This window comes from Poecile atricapillus, chromosome 2 (assembly GCF_030490865.1).
Source record: "Poecile atricapillus isolate bPoeAtr1 chromosome 2, bPoeAtr1.hap1, whole genome shotgun sequence".
In the NCBI taxonomy this organism is placed as follows: Eukaryota; Metazoa; Chordata; class Aves; order Passeriformes; family Paridae; genus Poecile; species Poecile atricapillus.
In genome coordinates, this window is record NC_081250.1 from 120,746,126 (window position 1) to 120,766,589 (window position 20,464).

A 20,464-nucleotide genomic window follows, 5' to 3' on the forward strand; every position below is an offset into this window, starting at 1 on the left:
AATGCACCTGATAAAAACATCCTTCACACAAGCTTTGATACAGGCTGCACCAAGCAGTCCACAGGCATTAGAGATGGAGAAACACTCCTCACAGTGATATTTGTGCACAAAGGGGTTTTGGGAGGTAGAACTCCCTCCTGCCTTTAGAGATTAGGGTATGGGAGGAGAGGGAGAGTGGCATCAGGGTGTACCCTGTTCTTGTGCTCAGTCATGTGCCCTGGGAGCAGAGACCAGATCTACCCCAAGAACCACTGCAGGTGTTGCCTGCTGCGCTGAGCACACGCACAAGCGGATCACATAGAGCGACAGACACACGAGCTGGTCCAGGACACGTCCACGGGGTTCCTGATTAATGAGCAGCATGAATCTTCATGTGGAAGTTGTAATCCTCCTGCTCAGGGAAGTGCTGGCCGCACACGGAGCACGTGCAGCCCTTGTCCTTGCTGTGTGTGCGCCGCACGTGGCTGTCGTGGGCCGCGTGTGAGGCGAAGGCTTTGCCGCAGTGCTTGCATTTGAAGGGCTTCTCCCCCGAGTGCTGGCGGATGTGAGTGCGCAGGATACTGGATGCTGTGAACGCCTGAAAGGGCAGGGATCATTGGGAAGGAGATGGAGTTGCAAGTAATTTGCTTTCACATGTGCAATCCCCACCTTCAGCTAACCCAGACCCCATCAGAACCACATTACCTTGAAAATTAAGTCCTGAAATAGCTCAAATCCTCAGTTAAGTGGAAAAAAATAATGAAAACCCCCAGCAATGAGGAATCAGAAGGCAACAGCTCTTGCTATACAGATGTGGCTGAGTCCATGGAGATAGATGAAGCTCAGAAAAAGATTCCTGACCAAAGACACCCATAAATATCTTCTATGTGTCAGAGGGAAGAAGTCAATACTGTCCTAATTAGCTTTGCAGCTCCTTTATGTTTTGGAAACATAATGCAGGCTTTCCTTCCAGTTTTTGTTAAAACCCTTTGACTATCTTAGGATTCAGCTGCTAAAATTCATTCATGCAGTCCACCATACCTCATTTACAGGTTCATTTTCTCTGCTGCATCATGCACTTCTGTTTCTGCAGGCAGAGTTTCCAGCTTGTTCCCCCACCACTAACACATTTGAGAACCACAGTCATAAAGACTTCTCCATTTGGGATAAAACTCCCTCAAATTAAAATTTGAACAGGAATGCTGTAAAGTTGCCCATGTTTTCCCCATTTTTTCTTCTCCAAAGAGAGACAATTTCAGGCCCTTCGCTATTTGCAGACCACACAAAATAAATACTCTCTAGTAAGTTTTCACAGCAAACAGCAATACATCTTAGATACCCTTTCACTAGGAATCTTAAGAGTGCAAAAAGATCATAGACTCCTATACATTAGTCCTTGGAGATGCATATCAAGGGCAAAAATATGTTTTGGGGAGAGAATGGTGATGTTGACCCAGCACTGTTCCTTTAATCTCACAATGTTCCTGAAATAAGTGACCTCTGATTTCCAGCAAAGGAGCTGGAAAAGTAAAGCCACTGTTAGAGGTAGAAGAGGAAAAGAAGAATCATAATTGCATAGGAGAAGATGGTAAGGATTCATTAAAACAGATCCTAGTTTTCCAGCCTCAGAAATTATGGCTATGTCCTAGGATAGCTACATCCTGCAAACTGAGGACTCATAGTTTCATCTGATCCAATCTGCAACAGTCCAACCAGAACTGGCTGGGGACTGGTCAAGTGTCCCTAGAGATCTCTTTACAGAGCAACCTATAAAGCTCTGCCACCTCCTTTTGTGATCAGAAGACTGAGGATGATATTTCATCCTAATCTCTGTGTACAAGTATGTTCAGGATCATGGGGAGACAAAGAAATATAATAGCCAAAAAGAGTTTCCTCCAAGATTCTTTGCAGCAGGACACTTCAGCTTTGTGTTAGTCCAGCCAGTCATAAACAAAACTTCTCTACAAAATCAGGAGCAGGTTACCACTACTGATGGGGCTTCTGCATTGCATGGACACTCCATGGCACCTGGAGCCCTACCAGTATTCATCCTCCAGCGCCTGTGCATCCACATGCTGTCTGCTGAGAAAGCTGTCAGCACTTTCACAGGGAGAGCTCACCTGAATCATCCCTGCTGTGATGGGCAGTAACAGCAGAGCACATCTTTGATCAGGGCTGTATGGTTCTCTTTGTGTTCTTTTTTAAGTGAAACCTCCATGCCCATCTGCCTATCAACAGCCCTGATATTTCAAGGGAAGCATGCACAAATTACTGTTGTGTAGGTTCAGTTTATAGACCAAATCTGTTTATTGCAGTCCAGAAGCAGTGTAAATAACACCAAAAATTACCTATCTGATGAACAAGTGGGATACTGGATCTAGCTGCATGCTTTGGATGGTATTTGAAATGCTCTCAAGCTTCCCTAGACCTCATTTCTGCAGCAGATCACTGAGCTGAGACAAACCACAAATTCCATGTCAGATGGAGACCAGACCCTGTTTCTTCAGTCTCATCCAGCTGTGTCACCTTACCTCACAACTGCCCAGAATATACAAGCATCTATCTGGTTACCAGTTAAATACAAAATTTTCTTGAAAGAAAACAGAGAAGAAACAAAGCCCAGCAGAGGGAAGGAAGGGGCAGGGCTTTGCCTTACCTTGTTGCAGTAGACACATTTGTAGGGGCGCTCCCCGGAGTGAACCCTCATGTGTTTGTTCAGGCTGGAGGATTGAGAAAAGCTCTTCCCACACACAGAGCACTGTGGGGAAAAAAAAGGAATAAAGGTAAAAAGGAAGCATGTAGCTGCATAGTTTAAAGGAAAAATTAAGTATGTGAATGATTTCTTACGTATAACCTAGATGTACATGTGTATTTATGTATTCATGCGTAAACAAAATAGTAATTTTAAGCTGCAATGAATTGAAATACCCTGAAGTTTAGTCCAGTTTTAAGAACAGATTTACCTGCATATGTGTGTATATATATGTATATATATTAAAACCATGCAAAATTTCAAATAATTTATGTTAAAATTATTAAAAAAAAAAAATTCAGAACAGACAATACTGGTTTGTAGTAATAAAAATCTGAAAATTTCTGTAAAATCACTTAAAAATATACAAATCAATTGTATATAAAAATATATTTAAAAATATATATATTTATAATAATAAGTGTTAATTTTCCCCTTTAAAGATAAACTATTTAAAGAATAAAATAATCTTACCTTCCCAAGGGAAGTTAAGGGAAATTATAAAAGTAATTAAATGGTATTTAATACCTCATATTTAATGAGGTATTAAATATAATTAAATATAATGACTTCATTTTTAATCTGTTACTAATTCCATGCAGATATTTTGACATTGTAATAGTGCCGTCTTAGTTACAAAATATTTTTCTGAAAAAAATACCCATTGTAGGATGATCCATAAAAGAGGTATTTGGAGAATTTTGAGGACTGATTTAACTGTACCATTTCAAACACTAGAACTTGCCCTTCCCAAGCTTTTAGGAAAAGTCTGATTCTCCATTTCCAGTGCTGCTAGAGAAAACTGGTGCTAAGAGCAACGTTTTTGGTGGAGATAAGTAAAGAATCTCAAAGATTTGCTTTCATCAATTGAACATCTGCTTCACACCGAATGGAAAACTTTTAATTTTAACTTTTAACTGTTTGGTCCAACAGACACGGATAAAGCTGAGGTTGGTTCTCAGAGCGAAGGGTGGGGTGTAGGAAACAAGACATGAGACATCTCTCTCTTCATCCTGGACAAAGTCAAGCACCTTTAAACACAAGTTAACCCCACACTGTGTAAGAAAAGGAGCAGCATTCATATGCTAACATACAAAAAGCCCGGGAGAAATTTTGTTTCTTTTTTAACTCTCGCTGAGACCGTGTGGTTTATTTTCCCAACCTAAATCCATTAAATTTCTTTAAGCAAGCTTTGCTGTACATGACAAGCTCTTCCTGAGCAGTCCCACCAGAAAAGTGCCAAGGAAACTGGGGGAGGAGGAGAAACACTATCAGCATCTTATCTGGACCAAAAAAAAAAAACCAAAAAAAAACAAGAGAGACTTCTTATTAAATACCCTCAGAAGAGCCAGTGACTTAGGAGAGACCCGGGAGCAGGCTCACCTTGTGAGGTCTGTGCTTTTCGTGAACGTGGAGAATATGGATCCTCAGCCTGTCTCTTTTTTCAAAGGACCGGTCACAAAGGTGACAAGGAAATTTGCGGTCCCCCTGGTCCACGCAGCGGGTGTACTTGAGGTGTTTGTCCCGGTAGTACTTGTAGGCAAAAACTTTGCCGCAGCGCTCACACTTGAAGCTCTCCCCGGCTTCTGTACAGCAGAAGGGAAAGTGCCACCTCTCCGTTACACCACGGCAAAAGGGATTCGGATCAAATCTGCATCCTTGTCAGAGCTGGGACCCCTACGGGGGATTTTAAGTCTCTGAGAGGGTAAGGACTGTAAACGGATGCTGGCAGTATCATTAATAAAATACGTGCTGTGTCTCCCGAGCGTTCGCAGTGCATCCCTTGCCTTTTTAAAGGAGGGGAACAAACTAGAGCCCACGATCTGCTAAAATTTTTCAGTTCAGCTACCAACTTCAGGAAAACCAGGATTTCATCCTTGTTTATCCATAAATAGCAAGAAAACATGTGAAAAAACAACTCAAGAGTCTCACATTAAAACTTCTCCATATGTGGTACTATTCAGAGATATTTCTTATCAAGAATTATCCAAAAATTTCATCTACCTTCCCAAAAGGAAAAGTGATTTTGCATACATTTTCTATAGTTTTCAAATAACTGTCGAACAAAATAACACATTTATTTGGCTTTTTTTTTTTTTTTTTTTTTGTATTTCAATTCATTTTTAACCACTGAATTTAGGAAAAACACCAGAAAATCTTCAGACGTTTATATATCCTTTTCTGTCTTTAATAAAAAGTAACTTTAGCTTAAGCTTTAATATGAAATGAACAATTTAGTATCTGTCTGAATTAAGACACTTCAAGACAACAGGTACAAAATTTTCCATGCCAAATTTTCATGTCAATTTGCTTCTCTCCCTTTCTGCTGAACCCGCCCGACCCATTCTTTCCCGGCTCCAGCTCTTTCCTCATTGGCACAAATCTGTTTTCTTCACACATAAGTTTTGCTTATAAGAACACCATACTTTTTGTACATTACAGGTAGAACTACCCTCCCCTCACCCTGGCGTAAGTGCATTTGACATTTCTTTTGCAAACAATATTGGCATTACGGGATCGGAACGACTTCAGCCTGCCTCATTTACTGAGAGCGTTAATTACACGAAAGGCAAGTGTGCAATCAAGATGAAACAGGACCAAAAGTGGAAAAACCCAGAAAAGCCCACCTCCTCCAAAAACGGGACCCTGAAGGACAGCGCTGCGGGGCCGAGGCAAGCTCAGCCCACGACCACCAGATGTTTGACACTGGTTACCAGACCAAAGAACACTTTAAACTCCCCGAGGAACCGCGGACAGGGAGCTGCCGGCGGAAGAAAGGGGAGCCTCTTGCTCCGCGCTGCTGGCAGCCCTCGGTGTAAGCCCCGGACTCCCCGGTGCCGAGGGGAAGCTGCTGTTTCGGGGTGCTGGATGCAGCAGGAGGGGGCGGCCGGGGATCGGCTTCCCCGGGAGCGCGGGCAGACCCGAGGGACCGGGGCTGCGGGGCCACCGCCACAGCGGCAAGACCGGTCACCTACCACGGCCTCGTCGCAAGGTCTGGTAAAGCCTTTCAAATAAAACAGCTGGACAAAGGTGATGGCTGTGTTTCTTTACCTCTCTTTGCGTGAATCTAATCCAGGCCATGCACAGGTCCGAGGGAATAAGGGGCAGTGTCACCCTAGGGGTTGCTGGCAGGCTCACCTTCGGGGTGCTGTGAGGGTTTCTTCCCCTCTGCCATGCCCTTCAAGCTGATGGGGATGCCGAGAAATTGCACGTAGCAGTCGCCGTACCACACCAGCAGCTCCTGCTTCGGGAAGATTTCCTTGCAGCTCTCGTAGAAGATTTGTCCCTGGCACTGGATAGCCGTCAAATTCTGCTCCTCGGGGAACCTGGCACAGTTTACCAGAGACATCCAATTGCCAGCGGTGCCCTTCCCGTCTATAAAGTGGCTCAGGCCACCGTATTCAAAGATCTGGAGAGCGGAGAAAAAAAGGATCAGGTTTGGCCGACCTTTCCGCACTCGTCCCGCTCTCACCAGTCCCACCACCCACACTGGGCCGAGCCCCTCTTCCAGGCTACGGTAGAGGGGACGCCGAAAGCCTCGCCCCGGCCCCGCACTGGGGGTGCGGGGTAAGCCCGACGGTGCCTCCGCTACCTCCCACATCAGCGAGTTGTCGTCGTAAGTCTTGATCTCGCTCGTGTTGACCACTTTGCCTTGGAAAGGGCCGAAGCGGACTCCTTTCGGGATGGGGTCGGTACAGAAGACTCCGAGCTGAGACACGTCCCCGTAGGCCACCCGCAGCACCGAGAGCCCTGCGGGTAACAGGGGGCTGAGCGCGGCGCGGCGCGGGCGGGCGCAGCGCGGGCGGGCCGGGCCCTACCTTCGGGGAGCTGCAGCGAGTCCCGGTCGAGCAGCGGGGCGGCGGAGTCGGCAGCGCCTGCAGCAGAGGAACCCCTTCTTCAGCAGGGCACCGGCCCTGCAGGAGCGGGCCCTACCTCCCCGACAACTGCCGCAGCCCGACTCACCCCCGGATTTTTCCAGGTGTGGGCTCGTAGCGCAAGAGAACCACAGGGAAAGAAAGTCCGACGTGCCCCCGGCGGTGCCCCTTGAGCCTGGCTGCCTGCACCCCTTTTGGGAGTGTCCCCGAACCCTCCCGCACACCTGGCTGCAAGGAGAGACCTGCCTGCCGCCCAGTGAGTGCCACCCTGTGCTCCTCTCATCGCCGTCGAATATCCCCTTACCAGAGCTGGAGGGGGACACCCGGAGCCCCGAGATGGCGTGGAGATTCCCGGCGGGCTGGCCGCTCCGGAGTGTCCCGTACAGCACCGCGTTGAGCTCCTCCTCGGTGAAGTGGTACCTGTAGCTCTGGCCCAGCGCCCCGTCTGTCCCCGGGCTGCGGGCAGCCCTGTGCGAGGGGCTCGGGTAGGGCGGCGAGAGCAACCCCGGGGCACCCGTCCCGAGGGCCGAGTCCTCACTGGGAGGGAAAGAGGCCGGCAGCCTGGTGTAGACAGGCAAAGGAAGGCTGGGAAAAGGGTCGGTGGGCAGGGGGAGAGGCTGGCTCAGAAAAGCGGGGACCCTGCTGAAGGTGAAGGGAGGCAGAGGCGGCGAGGGGGAAACCAGCCCGCCCAGGGGTTTCAGGGGCTGGAAGTAGTCGGGGGCCGTCTCCAAGTAATGGGCGGGAGGGAGGAAAGAGGGGTAGTAGGAGGCGAGGCCGGCGGGGCTCATCCCGAGCGAGTCTCCGCCGTCTCCGGGGACCGACTGGCTGGCCAGGGACAGAGCCATGTCGGGAAGAGCCGGGCCGAGAAGAGGGACCTGCCGGGAAGCTGAGGGGCAGACACCTGGGTGCTGCCGGCGCGGGTCCCTCAGCGGGGCGGGGGCGGGACGGAGGCGCGGGAGCCGCCGCCCGCGGCTATATGGGCCCGAGGAGCGGGGCGGGGACACCGGGCACGGGCGGCGGCTGCCCTGGGGGTCGCACAGCCCCGGGGAGGGCGGGCGGGGATGCTGCCCCGACCCGCACGGCTACCCCGGGGCGGAGCCACTCGCGGAGCGGCCGGGCCGCCCCTCCCCACCTCGGGGTAGGGGAAAGGGGGGTGGCCAAGCCACCGGACCCACCTTCCCTACCGCCGGCTCTGCCCTCCGCCTCTCCAAGCCCCGGCCCGGGGGCCCGGCCGCAGTCCCGGGGGCTCTGCCCCTTCCCAGGGCAGGAGGCTGGGGTGCTGGAGCGCTGCTCCCCACGGACGACCACCTGCTGCTGGATGTGAGGGCTTTGCGGGGCAGGACACGTGGCTCCCACAGAGTGTCCTGAGGGGTTACTGGGATATGGTTTGGATACGGAAAGGCAGAAAACACCGCTGAAACTCCAGTGACCTGGACACACAGGAGCAGCGCACTCTCAGTCACTGCAGGCTTCGAGAGCACAGCTGAAGTGCTTTTACTCTAGCCTGGGGCTTCCTGTTAGGTGCTTAGCAGGACTCTGGGCTCCTGCTGGGGCTTTCATGGCTCCATGACCAGGCCTATGCTAACCTGCCCAGGATGGGACCAGAGGAAGATGCCTGGCCCTTGCCTCCTGCAGAGGTGCTGGGTGATCCCCCTGTCTAGGGTTTTATCCCGGGTTTTAACAGTGTTTCTCCTGCGTTCCTTCCAGGTGGCCAAATTACAATGAAAAAGGGACTTGGAAGGGGCTGGAGGATCCTAGGGGTCCGGGTGTTCACCAGTGTCATCACTGCTGGTGCAGGTTGATGGAGAAATCTTCAGCCCAGGACAAAGCCCCATACAGCATGCGTTACTGCAGAGCTCCCACCTGAGTAGCTCATTCCAGCCTGGGTGGCACTGCACATGCAGGCATGGAGGGAAGGGACAAGATGGGCTCTGCTGCACTGTAGAGAGCTCGGGGACTTGCACCCATGGGTGTTTCTCAGAGAAAGGCAGCATAGGGCTTCCTGGGGCATAGCATAGCATGAGCCAAACCACACACAGACACAGCTGGAGTGGGGAACACAGCCGGGCTTAGCTCCTGGAATTTTAAATGCCATTTCAGTTGTTATATTTGGTGTGCTGTAAAATTTAATTCGCATAGCTCCATGTGATCCTGTGTAAAATATTGCTTCATCCCAAAGAAGGGATGTTTTAGGAAGTACTTGAAGCAGCTCCAGACAGAGAAACCTCAGCTCCAGGGACACAGTCACTGCCTGCACTTGACCAGAGGTGAAACCATCCTTTCAATCCTGATTTCTTATCTGGCTTGAATGAAGTGCTCTGAAAGAGAGAGTTTGAGAAATAATCACTGGCTGCCCAGGGCAATGAGGGTGTTTAGCCCTCCATTCCTTCAGACACTGCAATTCCTACTTACCAAACTTTCATTTGCAATCTCTCTTTATTTTTTCACTCAGGCCATAAACACTAAGATAGCAAACACAAGCACACAACCCCACTGGAGAGAGACACAGAGCTGATCCAGCCTCCCTCAGCTGCCAAGATCCCTTCCACAGCCAGTCCAACACATCTCTGCCTGTTTCTGTTTTTGAGCAGAAACACTTCTGTAGTCTGCATTGAATGTATTGGGCTAATTCTCCTACCTACTACCTCATTTTCCATCCCAACCTCTGCAGGACAGAAGTACTGAATACACCAGGGAAGCTAATATACACAAGTCTGAAGAAGAAAGTAGGCATGCAGCCTTCTAAAACTTGCTTGAGATAGTCCTTTAGCTTAAATAGCCTGATTTTTTGGTTGTCTTTTCAGTTCTTTTTTTTTAAATTTTCTCTGCTTTGTGCCAAACCTGTTATTTGCAAAACAGAATTGATGCAGTATTGCTTTAGGAAACAGTTTCAGCCAGGCATTTCAACATGACTTTATTGATGCATCAGTAGCATAAAAGTAGCACTAGCATTAATTAACTCACAAGAACAAGTCTTTGAGCTCTGATTGGATAGAAAAGTTGGAGTTACATTTAGAATTTAAGTGTTGCCAGAAAATCTGGAATCTTTTGACTATGCTGTGTCCAGGTATCACAGCAAAGGAAGGAGAGGGACTAGGGTAGACATGCTCACATTAGAGGTTCAGGAGAAATGAAGTCAAAAAGGCACAACATGAAATTTTAAAATTCTCATCATTAATTAAATTGTAGACACAAACAGAAGCAAAAAGTTTCCTTTTTGTAGAAGCCTGATAACACAGAGTCCAGGAGAGGAAAAAGGCTTGAAGCACCATTGCCACTATATTGCAGATTAATCTTTAGATGCTTTAACATCCTCTAAGAGGTTAAAGGCATTTAGTGCATTAAAAAAGTCATGGCGTCGGGGAGAGACGTGGGGCAAACAGAAGGGCAGCCTTGCAGATGCACTCCCAACAGTCCAGTCAGCACTGTGGACAGCCCCAGCCTAGGAGGGCCTCCCTTCCCTGATCCTATGCCTTATTACAAAGTAATCAGAGAACTATATTAGCCTCCCTTCCCTGCTGCAGGATTTTAGAGTGTATTCCTTCTTTGCAGTGATGTGGGGATGTATATTAAAGACAAGCACCAAGGGACATCCCTGCAGGCTGCTTGCATAGCATTCAGTTACCTTTCAGTTTGGACATGAGTGAGTTTTTCATCTATCTTAAACCCTACATCTCCCTTATCCACATTTAAAGCAGCCTGCCTCCTACACATTCCCAAACACACAAGTTACACCTATGAACATCCTCGTGATCCCCCAAAGACCATAGTGCCACAGCACTCCCTGATGCTCATCTTCCCACATGTTGGCTCCCTGTGCCCTAGCACCTGTGCCCCTGCACCGATACCCAGCTGCAGAGGCTCATCCTGAGAATGATCCCAGGGCTCGCATGGGAATCCCACTGATGGCATCAGATGCTGTCATGGAAATAACCTGAACTGCAATTTAGATGAGGTCGGAGCAGAAGCAGTTTATTGCAATGGCTATAGAAGGTGATAGGTAGCAGAACAGCAACTTAATCTGCTGGTGGACTATTAAAAAAAGGGGAAAACAAATTAAGGTGATTTGACTTTCCTTTCCCTGTAGTAGTTGTATGTTTAGATACAGCAGCATTTTAATGGTGTTACCATTAGCTCAGTGACTTCACAAAAGTAATTAATTGCCCTCAACTCATTCCAAGTACACTGAGAATAGACAATTAACTGAAAAATACATGAAATACAAGAGAAAGGTGGGGAAACCAGTCTAAAATATGGATCAAAAAAATCCTATCAGAGATGCAGTCCTCTTCCCTTTGTTGGGGTGGGCCACTGAGTGAACACACAAGCAAGGGCAGGAATATCTTGTTCTCATGTTTCAAAAACACTTTGCCAACAGTTTTGCAGGGAGCTGAATAAACTACCCCCGTCAGGATCACCATGGGACTTTCCAGCATCCTGAGTAGTTGTAGAATGAAGTGATAAAGTGAAGTATAGCCTGAAACTTGGATGGGAGGGACGTTTCTCAAGCAGTAGGAGAGTTTTCCCATGTTTCCTCCCCTGTCTTCTCAGGAGTATCTCCTAGGGAGAATTTCCTGGGCAATCGCAGGAGTTGGTGCATCTTCACCTCCCCAGCAGTTGTATGGGACTGAGGGAGCATCTCAGTTTTCCCAGTCTTTGCTACCTTCTTCATTCTTAAATGAAGTCTTAGTGAAAGTTGAGTAGTTTGGAGAATATTCAATATGAACTGAAACATTCCAAGCAAAGTTCCTCTTGCTGAGTGAATGAGCTTTACCTCTGGCTGTCTGAATGTTCTCTCAGCTCCTTTCTCTGCACAGAGCCCCCCTTTCATCATGGAGTGCTTTTGCCCTTAGTGCCTAACTTCAGGGGAGGTGGGGGAAACACCAACCCAATGGCATTCAAATTGTCACTTGGCCTGTCCCCTGTGCCCAAACTACTGTTCTTAAAGCCAGAATCTTTTATTGATCCACAAAAGGATTCCAGCTCCTCAGGGGTGGAGAAGTAACAAAACATTCATCCCATTGGAGCAGAGTCATCCCAGCATCTTTGGACACAGTGACTGACCTCTCGTGCTCCTGACAATCACACTGTCTGACTCTGGGTTTTCCTCCCCACCCTCCCTTGTGCGTAAGAACGATGATGTCATTGATGATGTCATTTGTATAATGACAGCAGCCATGGCTTGCAGGTTCACCCAGCAGCAAAGCTGAGCACAAGTTTAAGAGACACACAGACACAGGATGCACACACAGAGGATGTTGCTCAGTCACGCAGACAAGGTGCTACCCTCAACCACACCCACTCATGGTACTCATGTAAGACACAAACACACCTAAGTTTCCACCTCTTCTTTAACTAGTAGAGCTCTGTGTTCACCGATAAAAGCACATCATATCCCCCTCTCTTGGTTCACAAACACTGATTCATGGGTGGCCTTGCTCTGGGCACAGCCCTTCTGCCTGCCCAGTACATCTGCCCACAGTCCCAGCCCTCACACAGAGCTTTTTGGGTCCTTTACTTGGTGGCTGGTGCAGCTTGATGCACCAAACAGGAGCGCTCACACAATGGTCCCTCCGGCACTCCACATGCTGGTCATACTCCAGTGTACAATTATCAGATTTCACCCTTTCAGGCAGAATGTGCTGTTTCAGCCACCATTAAATGTTTCTCTAACTGTCCTTTAAGATCCTCTACTTGATTTAATTTTTTTTTTTCTTCTCCTGAGGGTCTCTCAAACTTCTGATTAGGGATTCTGTTTTTCTTTTGCTGGCCTTCTCATATCAATTGAAAAATACAACCCACTGAAACTGGGGAATTACAGACTCTGGAGTCCAAGATGCTATTTAAACTTAAACCCTGTAATCAATTAAGTGTGTTTTTTTCATCCCCCAGGTAAATATACAGAATGAGAGACTGAAGAGAAGAAACAAGATATACAAGGGCTCCCTCCTGGTCACAACATCTACCTTAAGCCCACCATGCTGACTGAGGCTGGAGTCATAAGCAGCAGTAACAAAGGAGGCTCAGACGGGAACCTAAGTCAGAGAAGGGTTAATGGGGTCCATCACACCACCTGAGCCTTGAACTCTTGGTGTGGTTTGTTCTTCAACAAAGAGATGCCCCAAGAACCTGTCCTGACGTGGCAAATAACTCAATGCCCAGCTCTGAAGGACCACTGTTCATACAGGTCCACTCACAGTGCAATTCCAACTTGGACCTTTCCTGGCCTACATCTCCCAAGGACTTCATCAATTTGTGTTCATTCTTCCTTCATTTAGCTGACTAAAGAGTAGGACCTCTGACTATGGACTGACCTGCAGTAAAAGCTGGAATTCAGCTGAAGTGCCAGCAGGGATTTCAAAAAGGTGACACTACACAAGTCATATATCTACATGCACAAAGCCATGTGAATGACTCAGAATCACTCAAGGCTGCTCTGAGTTCTGCTATCTTCAGGACAAGAACTAATCCACCAGGAAGGTTTCACTGTGATCACTGTTTCAGGAGACAGGGTATGAGTTCAGTCAAGAGGCCCACTCAGGCTGTACTTGGCATCTCTACCTCCACATTTCACAGTCCAAGAACCAAAGCAGAGGGAGGGCTGATACCACTGGCTGTTCCCTGCCCTTGCCTGAGCCCAAGCACACATAGCCCTCCTTTTATACTGGAACAACACATAAAGAACTGTAAGTGATGAGCAACAAGCTGGGGAACAACTCATAACTGCCAGGCACCCCTGTTCTATACCTGTGAAAAGTCCAGTCTGCAAGACTCAACATACAGTTTACCATGAGAAGGACCTTCAAAAGGCAGAGTCACTTTTTCTTTGGTCATGACATCTGGTTAGAAGAACTTGTCTATATGTCACATGCACTGGTCTGTGTCAATAAAGCCCAGTCTAGAAGGTAAAAGGCAGCATTTTTCTTTCATAAAGCCAGTTACATCAGACATTATTATTAGCTCATCATATTTTGATGCCAGGAGTCTTAGCTAAAACTGTTTTATCTTCTTTTCAATATCAATTAACTATAAGATTGTCTAAGGGCAAGGTTTCCACTGGAAACATTTTGCCTTGTACTACATGAATATTTTCTCTACTTGCTTCTGACTCCACATTGGGAAGAAACCTCCTTCCTTGCGTTCCATAATGTGACATTGGTTTCCTCATATCACCACCATTTTGCTGAAGAGAACTGCAGGATAAGCCCTGTTTTGGTAGCAATGGCAAAAGGTTACCAATGTTTGAAGGTCTTTAAATAACTTTAATTTCTCAATTTTTTTAAATATAGTTTTTCTGCTGCATCCATTTCCCAGAGACAACATAAGATCAGTCTTGTACATTGTATATTCTTGAATGCTACAAGCAACCTTGTAGCTCTTTTTATTTATTTTTTTTATTTTAATTGACCAACCAAACCTTTTCAACTGTCTTAAATCGACCATTTGGCATAGCAAGGAGAACAAACCCTTAACTCTTCTCATCTCCACATCTGGGGTCTGCCTCTGGTGATACCACTATGAAAGATGCCCATTTCATCCTGACTAATAAAAAAAAGTACTCATAATGAACTATTCTCATATTAAGCCATGAGATAAACATTTTCAGTCTATATAGCCGTGAAAAGATGAAAGTACTTGCAAGTAACAACTAGATGAAATTCATTACCAAAGCCTGCTGCCTTTTTAAAACCTAGCAATCCATCTACCTTCCAGTACTTTAGTGCTACATCTTATACCCTTCTATAAACAAATGAAGACACAACAGAAACATGTTGAAATCTCTAAAGCCATGTAAAACCCGAAGGCATTAAAATTTATTAAATGATGCAATAACAACAGAATTCTTTATTTACAATAGCATTATTTAACATCAAATAAGCAAATAGCATCAGCAAAGCAATATTAACTTGCATAAATGTATTTAAAATTTCTCTGAATATATCTACCTTTGCATAAACTGCTAACACTAGAAATACAAACATCAATGCAGGTGAACAAAGTGATGTTCAGAGTCAACTCCGTTTTGAAAATAAATCACAACCTGAAACACTGTAAGCTTTCTCCTGAAGAACCATAGTTTATATATTGCTTAATTTTACCCTTGTATAATCTTTTCATATACACACATCTCAGATGCAACTTCATGATGATCTGTACAAATAAAACCCACAAATGACATAAAGGGAAAAAAATTAAATGACAGTAAATGTTTGAAGAAATGTGTCCATCATCTCTATTGAACAACATAAAGATTAAGTGATGATGCACTTATTCCAAAATTGTACACAATTCACTATACAAATATAATACATCAGACAGCTATGTAGGAATATACAAGACTTAAAAACAGATCTAAGGCATTATGCTAGATTTTAGCATTTTGAGGTTCTTGCACATAGCTTTTACCTGTAGTAAGAAACTTAAAAGATTTTGTTTTAGTCTACAAAGAAACACCAGGGAGAAAATTCTAATTAAAATCAAAGCCACTACAGTAAATTTTCTTTTGTGCAGAGAATGCTTTTGCTCTTAGGCAGCATACTACCATACAAATACTAGAAAACTTTTAAATTCACACCAACAATTAATGGCTTAAGTTGCATTTCAAAACTGATTGTGTATCTTTGGGTTCTGCAAGTGGAGCTGTGCCACCCATTTCATCTGTTAAGCCCATATGAATTCCACTTTTAAACAAAGATTAAAAAATGTATTGTATAAACTGCAAAAACATTGCTTTTAATTAATACAGGCCCAAAGGGATACCGGTGTGGGACAATATTTTAAGGATTGAGTACAAATTAACTCCTTGTAGCAAAACAGCTCACTTCACTTTTTAAACTCACCACATTACATGAACATTTAAACAGGTCATATGACCATGTATATATGCTTATTTTTCACATTATGCGCCTTTCACATTTAATAATGTAAATAGAACACTGATTAATTGTTCTCTTAAACAAAATCCAAGTACTTCTCCGACAAATTTACTGTATACAGGATGAAAAATACTGATAATGAAGGGAATTGATTTGGCTTTTTTGTTTCTATAGTGATCAATATGATCAGAAGATTCCTTCACTCACTTTTCTCTTTCATTACTTAGAAGATGACAAAAGTCACAATGAACCCAAACGGAGCCAAAGTGATAGGTACAATCTCCTTTCTTTCAAAATGGCAATGGATGATGAAGTATCATAATCACTACAGATAAGGGTTTGCAGGTCTGTTGTGAAATGGGACAAATTTAAACAATTTTTTTTCCACTGTGAAAAAGAATAATCTATCTGCAGAGGTTACGGTTAAGAACCAAAAAAGAATGGAATAGCAACAAAATTACTTTAAAACTCATTTACACTTTGTGGTGCATGAAATTAACTCCTTCAAATTTATACATTTCTTATATAAGTAATTTTTTATCAGATATATAATGCAAGTTCAACACCAAAGTTGTAGTAATGAGGCTGTGGAGGTTAGGGCTGATGGTTATTTTTGTTTCCCACCAGTAGGTCAAAGAATGGCTCAGCTGACTAAATATTCTGTTTGTGGCAACAGAATGGTGACAGCTGAAAAAGTGTTACTTCTCCAGAATGGTGGCACTGTCTCATTTAGGGACAAACACAGAAACAGCCTTTATCATATTTTCCTCAGCCTTAATATAGAATAGCTGCTATTTTATTTGAACTCCCACCTGAATATCAAAACAGATTAAATGACAACAAGACAAACCTTTCAATCCCAAAAGGCAGGGCTGATGAGATATTATAAAATGCATTGCATTTTACATTACATCAAAAAATTTGCATTCAGGTTAGAAAGTTCGTGGATTAGTGTCCTGGTTCCGGCCAGGACAGGGTTAACTTTTGCAGTAGCCAGGAGAGGGCATGGCTAGGACCCAGAGGTTATTCTGAAACACCTCACATCATTGCCGGGGGGCGGGGGGAGGGAGTCTCTTCCCAGGAGAAGGGCTCTCTTCTGGATCAGCGAAGTGGCGGAGGGAGCATCGGGCATGTCCTGGGTTTCCGTGAGAATCGTTTGTCTCTTTCTTGTACCCTCTGTCACTAGTATTGTAGTTGTTACTGTTTTCTTATCTCGTTGCTGTTTCCAGTAAAATGTTCATATCTCTTGATCTTTACCTTTTGTGCCTCCAGTTCCCCACTCCAGCCCTCCACAGGCAAAGACGGAAGGGGAGCGAGTGGGCTCGTGATTTGGAGAGTCTCAGTGGGAGCACTAAATTAGGGAGTACCATTCCTAAACAATTAGGAGTCAGCAGAAAGAAAACAGGTCAAACTCATCAAATTCTTAATATTCCAAGTCCTCAGAAACTGATGTCAGTATAGTAAAAGATTATTCAAACCACAGTGGGCAAGGAAAAAAATCAACATGCCTTAACAGTGGCCTGCTTAGTAACAGTTTTTCTAAGATTTGTTACGAAAGGATATAAACATACAAAAATCAAGAACTGGTTCCTACAGTGGCTGCATATAATATAGGTTAATTAAATGGTATTATGAGCAGAATCACAAGGCTTAGAAAATGAGAAGTCTCAAGCCTACAAATTAGGTCTAATCAAGGCATTGTGATCCTTTACAAAACACTTTTCCAGGAGACACACACGGCTAAGAAGATATCTAATTTAATACTGAAGTACCTCATTTGGAATCAACTTCACAACATGTATATCTCACAAAAATTATACAAGTAAAACACTTAAGTTTTCAACTTAAATTATTGCTTGTTTACATATAAACTGGATTTTATGTACCTTACAAAACGTCCTTGTAGTTCACACTGCTTTAAAGTAATCAGAAACATGATAGTGGTGAAGTCTGTAGTGATATCTGCTATAGGTATTACAGGAATTGTTATTTTCCCAGCTAAGGGGATGGGAACAAGAAATTATCATGCTTTAAAGAAGTTATCTTTGATATTATGCACCAATTCTGCCACTACCATAATCATTACATGCATTACCATTGAACTTTGCTGTTCAGCATCCAGTAACTGGCTGTGCAGATTGCTGGAAACACACCTAAGGAAATAACGGAGTAATCTTTTTTAAAATTCTATTAGAAAGAGTAAGATGACAGAGGTCAGGATAGCCAGGTTAAAAAAAAAAAAACAGATTTGCTGATTGTTAGGAATTTAATTAAATGAGAATGTAACCAACTTGTATGTTTGGATTCATGACTTGCATCATAAACACTAACACAAAACCCAACCAAATCACCCCTTATAAACAGCCCTCTCACAGGGTAATTTTCATCTGTTTTACAACTTTAACCCCATTCAAAATTGGTCTGTATAGTTTTCTGCATCAGTTGATCTTCTCTGACTTGCTGTCAGTGGAACATGCTTGTTGGAGGTCTCTAAATGTACCAGACGTTGCTTCTACGCCCTCCTCCATGCCTCCTCTCCGCCCCAAAATGCAGGCCTTAGTCTAAAACACCAGTTTTCAGACAGAACTGAATCCTTTGCACCAGACTGTGTAAGCCAGGGAAAACAAAGCAAAAAAACCCCAAGGTCTAGAACTAAACAGAAACAGAACAAGAGCATGGTTGTTTTTCCTTAAATACATACATTTAAATACATTCAATCTGACATGGTTTATGAAAATTGCCTGTCAACATTTACTTTGCAGGAGAGATCTAAGTTGCACTAAGGTGAATGCAGTGAACAGACTGAGCAATGTCTGTACGCTAGCTTCAGACTGTCAAAGAAGAGGCTGCTCTTCGGCAACAACCCCCTGGCTCCCCTCGGGAAGGCAGGGCTGAGTCCTGTCGGCAGCAGGCAGCCGCTGCGGCTGGCAGCTCCGCCGGGACAGACAAACAGACGCAGCTCTTCAAACTGGTAAGGGTTTGGGGCTGTAAGCCCAGTCAGCTGAAGAAAGGAGCAACCAAACCACCCTCAGGGTCAGCAATATTTCTGCAAAAGAAGAGAAATGGGGGAAAAACAAATGAATTCTTCCTGCTGGGATAGTGAAAATGAGATCTGGGATACTGGAAAATGAAAATGAGATCTGTGATCTGGGATACTGGAGTGCGACATCCACTGTCAATTGTGCATTACTGTAATGCTTTACACCTGAAATTTAATTGGAATTTGTAAAGCTAAACTATTCTTTGTGTACACTGATACAACTGACCAGTGATTTAGTTCCTTTGATATCAGTGGGGGTTTAATTTCATTGCATCCTTCATTCATTCCAATTATCCTGAATGTTAACATAACTCAGGATCATCCACCTCTTGTAAACTCCAGCTGAAGGCATGGCAATAAGGTTTGGCAAAAAGAAGTCTCATTCTCAGAATATGTGCAAAAAATCTCTTAGTGCTATATCACTGTCAAAAGAAACAACTGCCCAGACTCACTTTCCCTTCCAAAACTCATAATCAAAAAGGGAATAAAGAAGTAAAGCCAGCTTCAGCTATGGATCCCTAGAAATGTTTTTACTTCATACTTAATACCCTTGTGATGTCTTTACACAAATATAGTACAAACTGGTTTCAGCTGAGTTGATGATCTTCTTTCTAATTCACAAAAACACCAGGATGTAGTTTTCACAGCTGTTTTAAGACTACTCCTTCCAGTGGCTGCAATCTGTGCCTTTCTGTCTTCTTCTCCTTGTAAATGCCTGCTCCCATGGGGTACTGTGGTCAGTTAGGTCAGAGAGTCAATCCAGCCAAACCCATTTTCCTCCTCCCCTGGGGTTGCTTTTCACTCACACCCCATGGCTCTGGCTGTGGAGCAGCTCTTTGCTCACAGCTTCCTGTCACACATGAAGAAGGCCCTGTTTGCTCAGGAACAGTGCTGGTGGGTAGGCAGCTTTCTCACCAGTCCAGCTGCCTTCTGGAAGCTGCCTACACCATGCTTTGGACCTTACCACACCTTCCTCTGCATTCACACAAGGCCTAGAAACGTAGCTTTACTGACAAAGTCAGTGTCAAGAATTATTCTGCAATGCAGAAAAGCAAGGTCCTATGTTCTGTACATCTCCTCTTCCCAGTTTAGCTGCTGCAGCTGGAGTTCTTTGTGTGTGACCAGCTATGGGCAGCACTGAGTCCTGATTGTGGCTCCTTCTTCCTTCATCACAGCACAGAGACACCACACTCACATCCCTCATGCCCTAACTAATATGGACAAACTAAACTTTGACTCCTCTTTCTAACATGCTGAGAGGCAGTTCAGGGACCCTGTTAGTGGTTTTTGAAGTGGAAACAAAAGTGAAAATCCAAAGATGTTTTTATTTTCAGGGTGGACATTTAGGAAATAGTATCTCCAGAGACACTAAATAAACACTCCCACTATACCAGCAACTCAAAAAAAAAATATGTAGTGTGAAAGCTGCATATTATTACAAAGCTTGAACTTTCTTAAAAAAAAAAAGGTTTTGTAGGAGTAGTTTATGCAGCCAGTTGCATGAAAAAAGCAGCTCTTTAGCCTCTATTACAATTCAAGGTTCAGTGAAAGGTATTTATAGTGCATATAAACTGCATTTTCATTGACACTCAGAAGTACGTTAGTAGAAAAAATGTAAAATCACGAAGTGCACGATGTACCTTTCCAAAATAATTTGAGAGGTTTGAAGAAGTTGCTTTTCTTCAGGTGAAACAAAGCTTCTCTTATGCATTGCTACTGTCCCTCATTATCATGGCACTGACTCCATTATGATAACTTTACACCCAGAGATTCCCTGCCAAAAGTCATGCCACTCTTTTCTTTCCACCTGCACCCTGACTTCTCTCCACCATCTCTCGTATCCTTTCTGTCACATTCACTATCTTTTCCTTCTCGCTTCAACAATTATTTAAAATCTACCTCCTCCTTTAGTCTGCTTCTGTCTCAACATCTTTATTCCCTT

At 44.6% G+C, this 20,464-nt stretch overlaps 2 protein-coding genes across 9 annotated transcripts in view; both read right to left on the reverse strand.

The window, feature by feature from the left end:
- Positions 1 to 349: 349 nt before the first annotated feature.
- On the reverse strand, positions 350 to 7,451 carry PRDM14 (PR/SET domain 14). The gene is given in 7 exon segments (XM_058833315.1): positions 350 to 577; positions 2,636 to 2,737; positions 4,115 to 4,317; positions 5,870 to 6,140; positions 6,324 to 6,626; positions 6,831 to 7,086; positions 7,168 to 7,451. Coding segments are annotated over 7 exon segments (1,647 nt in total).
- Positions 7,452 to 18,164: 10,713 nt separating this feature from the next.
- Positions 18,165 to 20,464, reverse strand: part of NCOA2 (nuclear receptor coactivator 2) — a 184,580-nt gene continuing 182,280 nt past the window's right edge. For all 8 annotated transcript variants that reach the window (XM_058830789.1, XM_058830791.1, XM_058830794.1 and 5 more), the window contains one exon: positions 18,165 to 18,528. In XM_058830789.1, the coding sequence (XP_058686772.1) occupies positions 18,517 to 18,528 (12 nt within the window). In that variant the 3' untranslated portion in view covers positions 18,165 to 18,516. The remainder of the gene's footprint in view (positions 18,529 to 20,464) is intronic.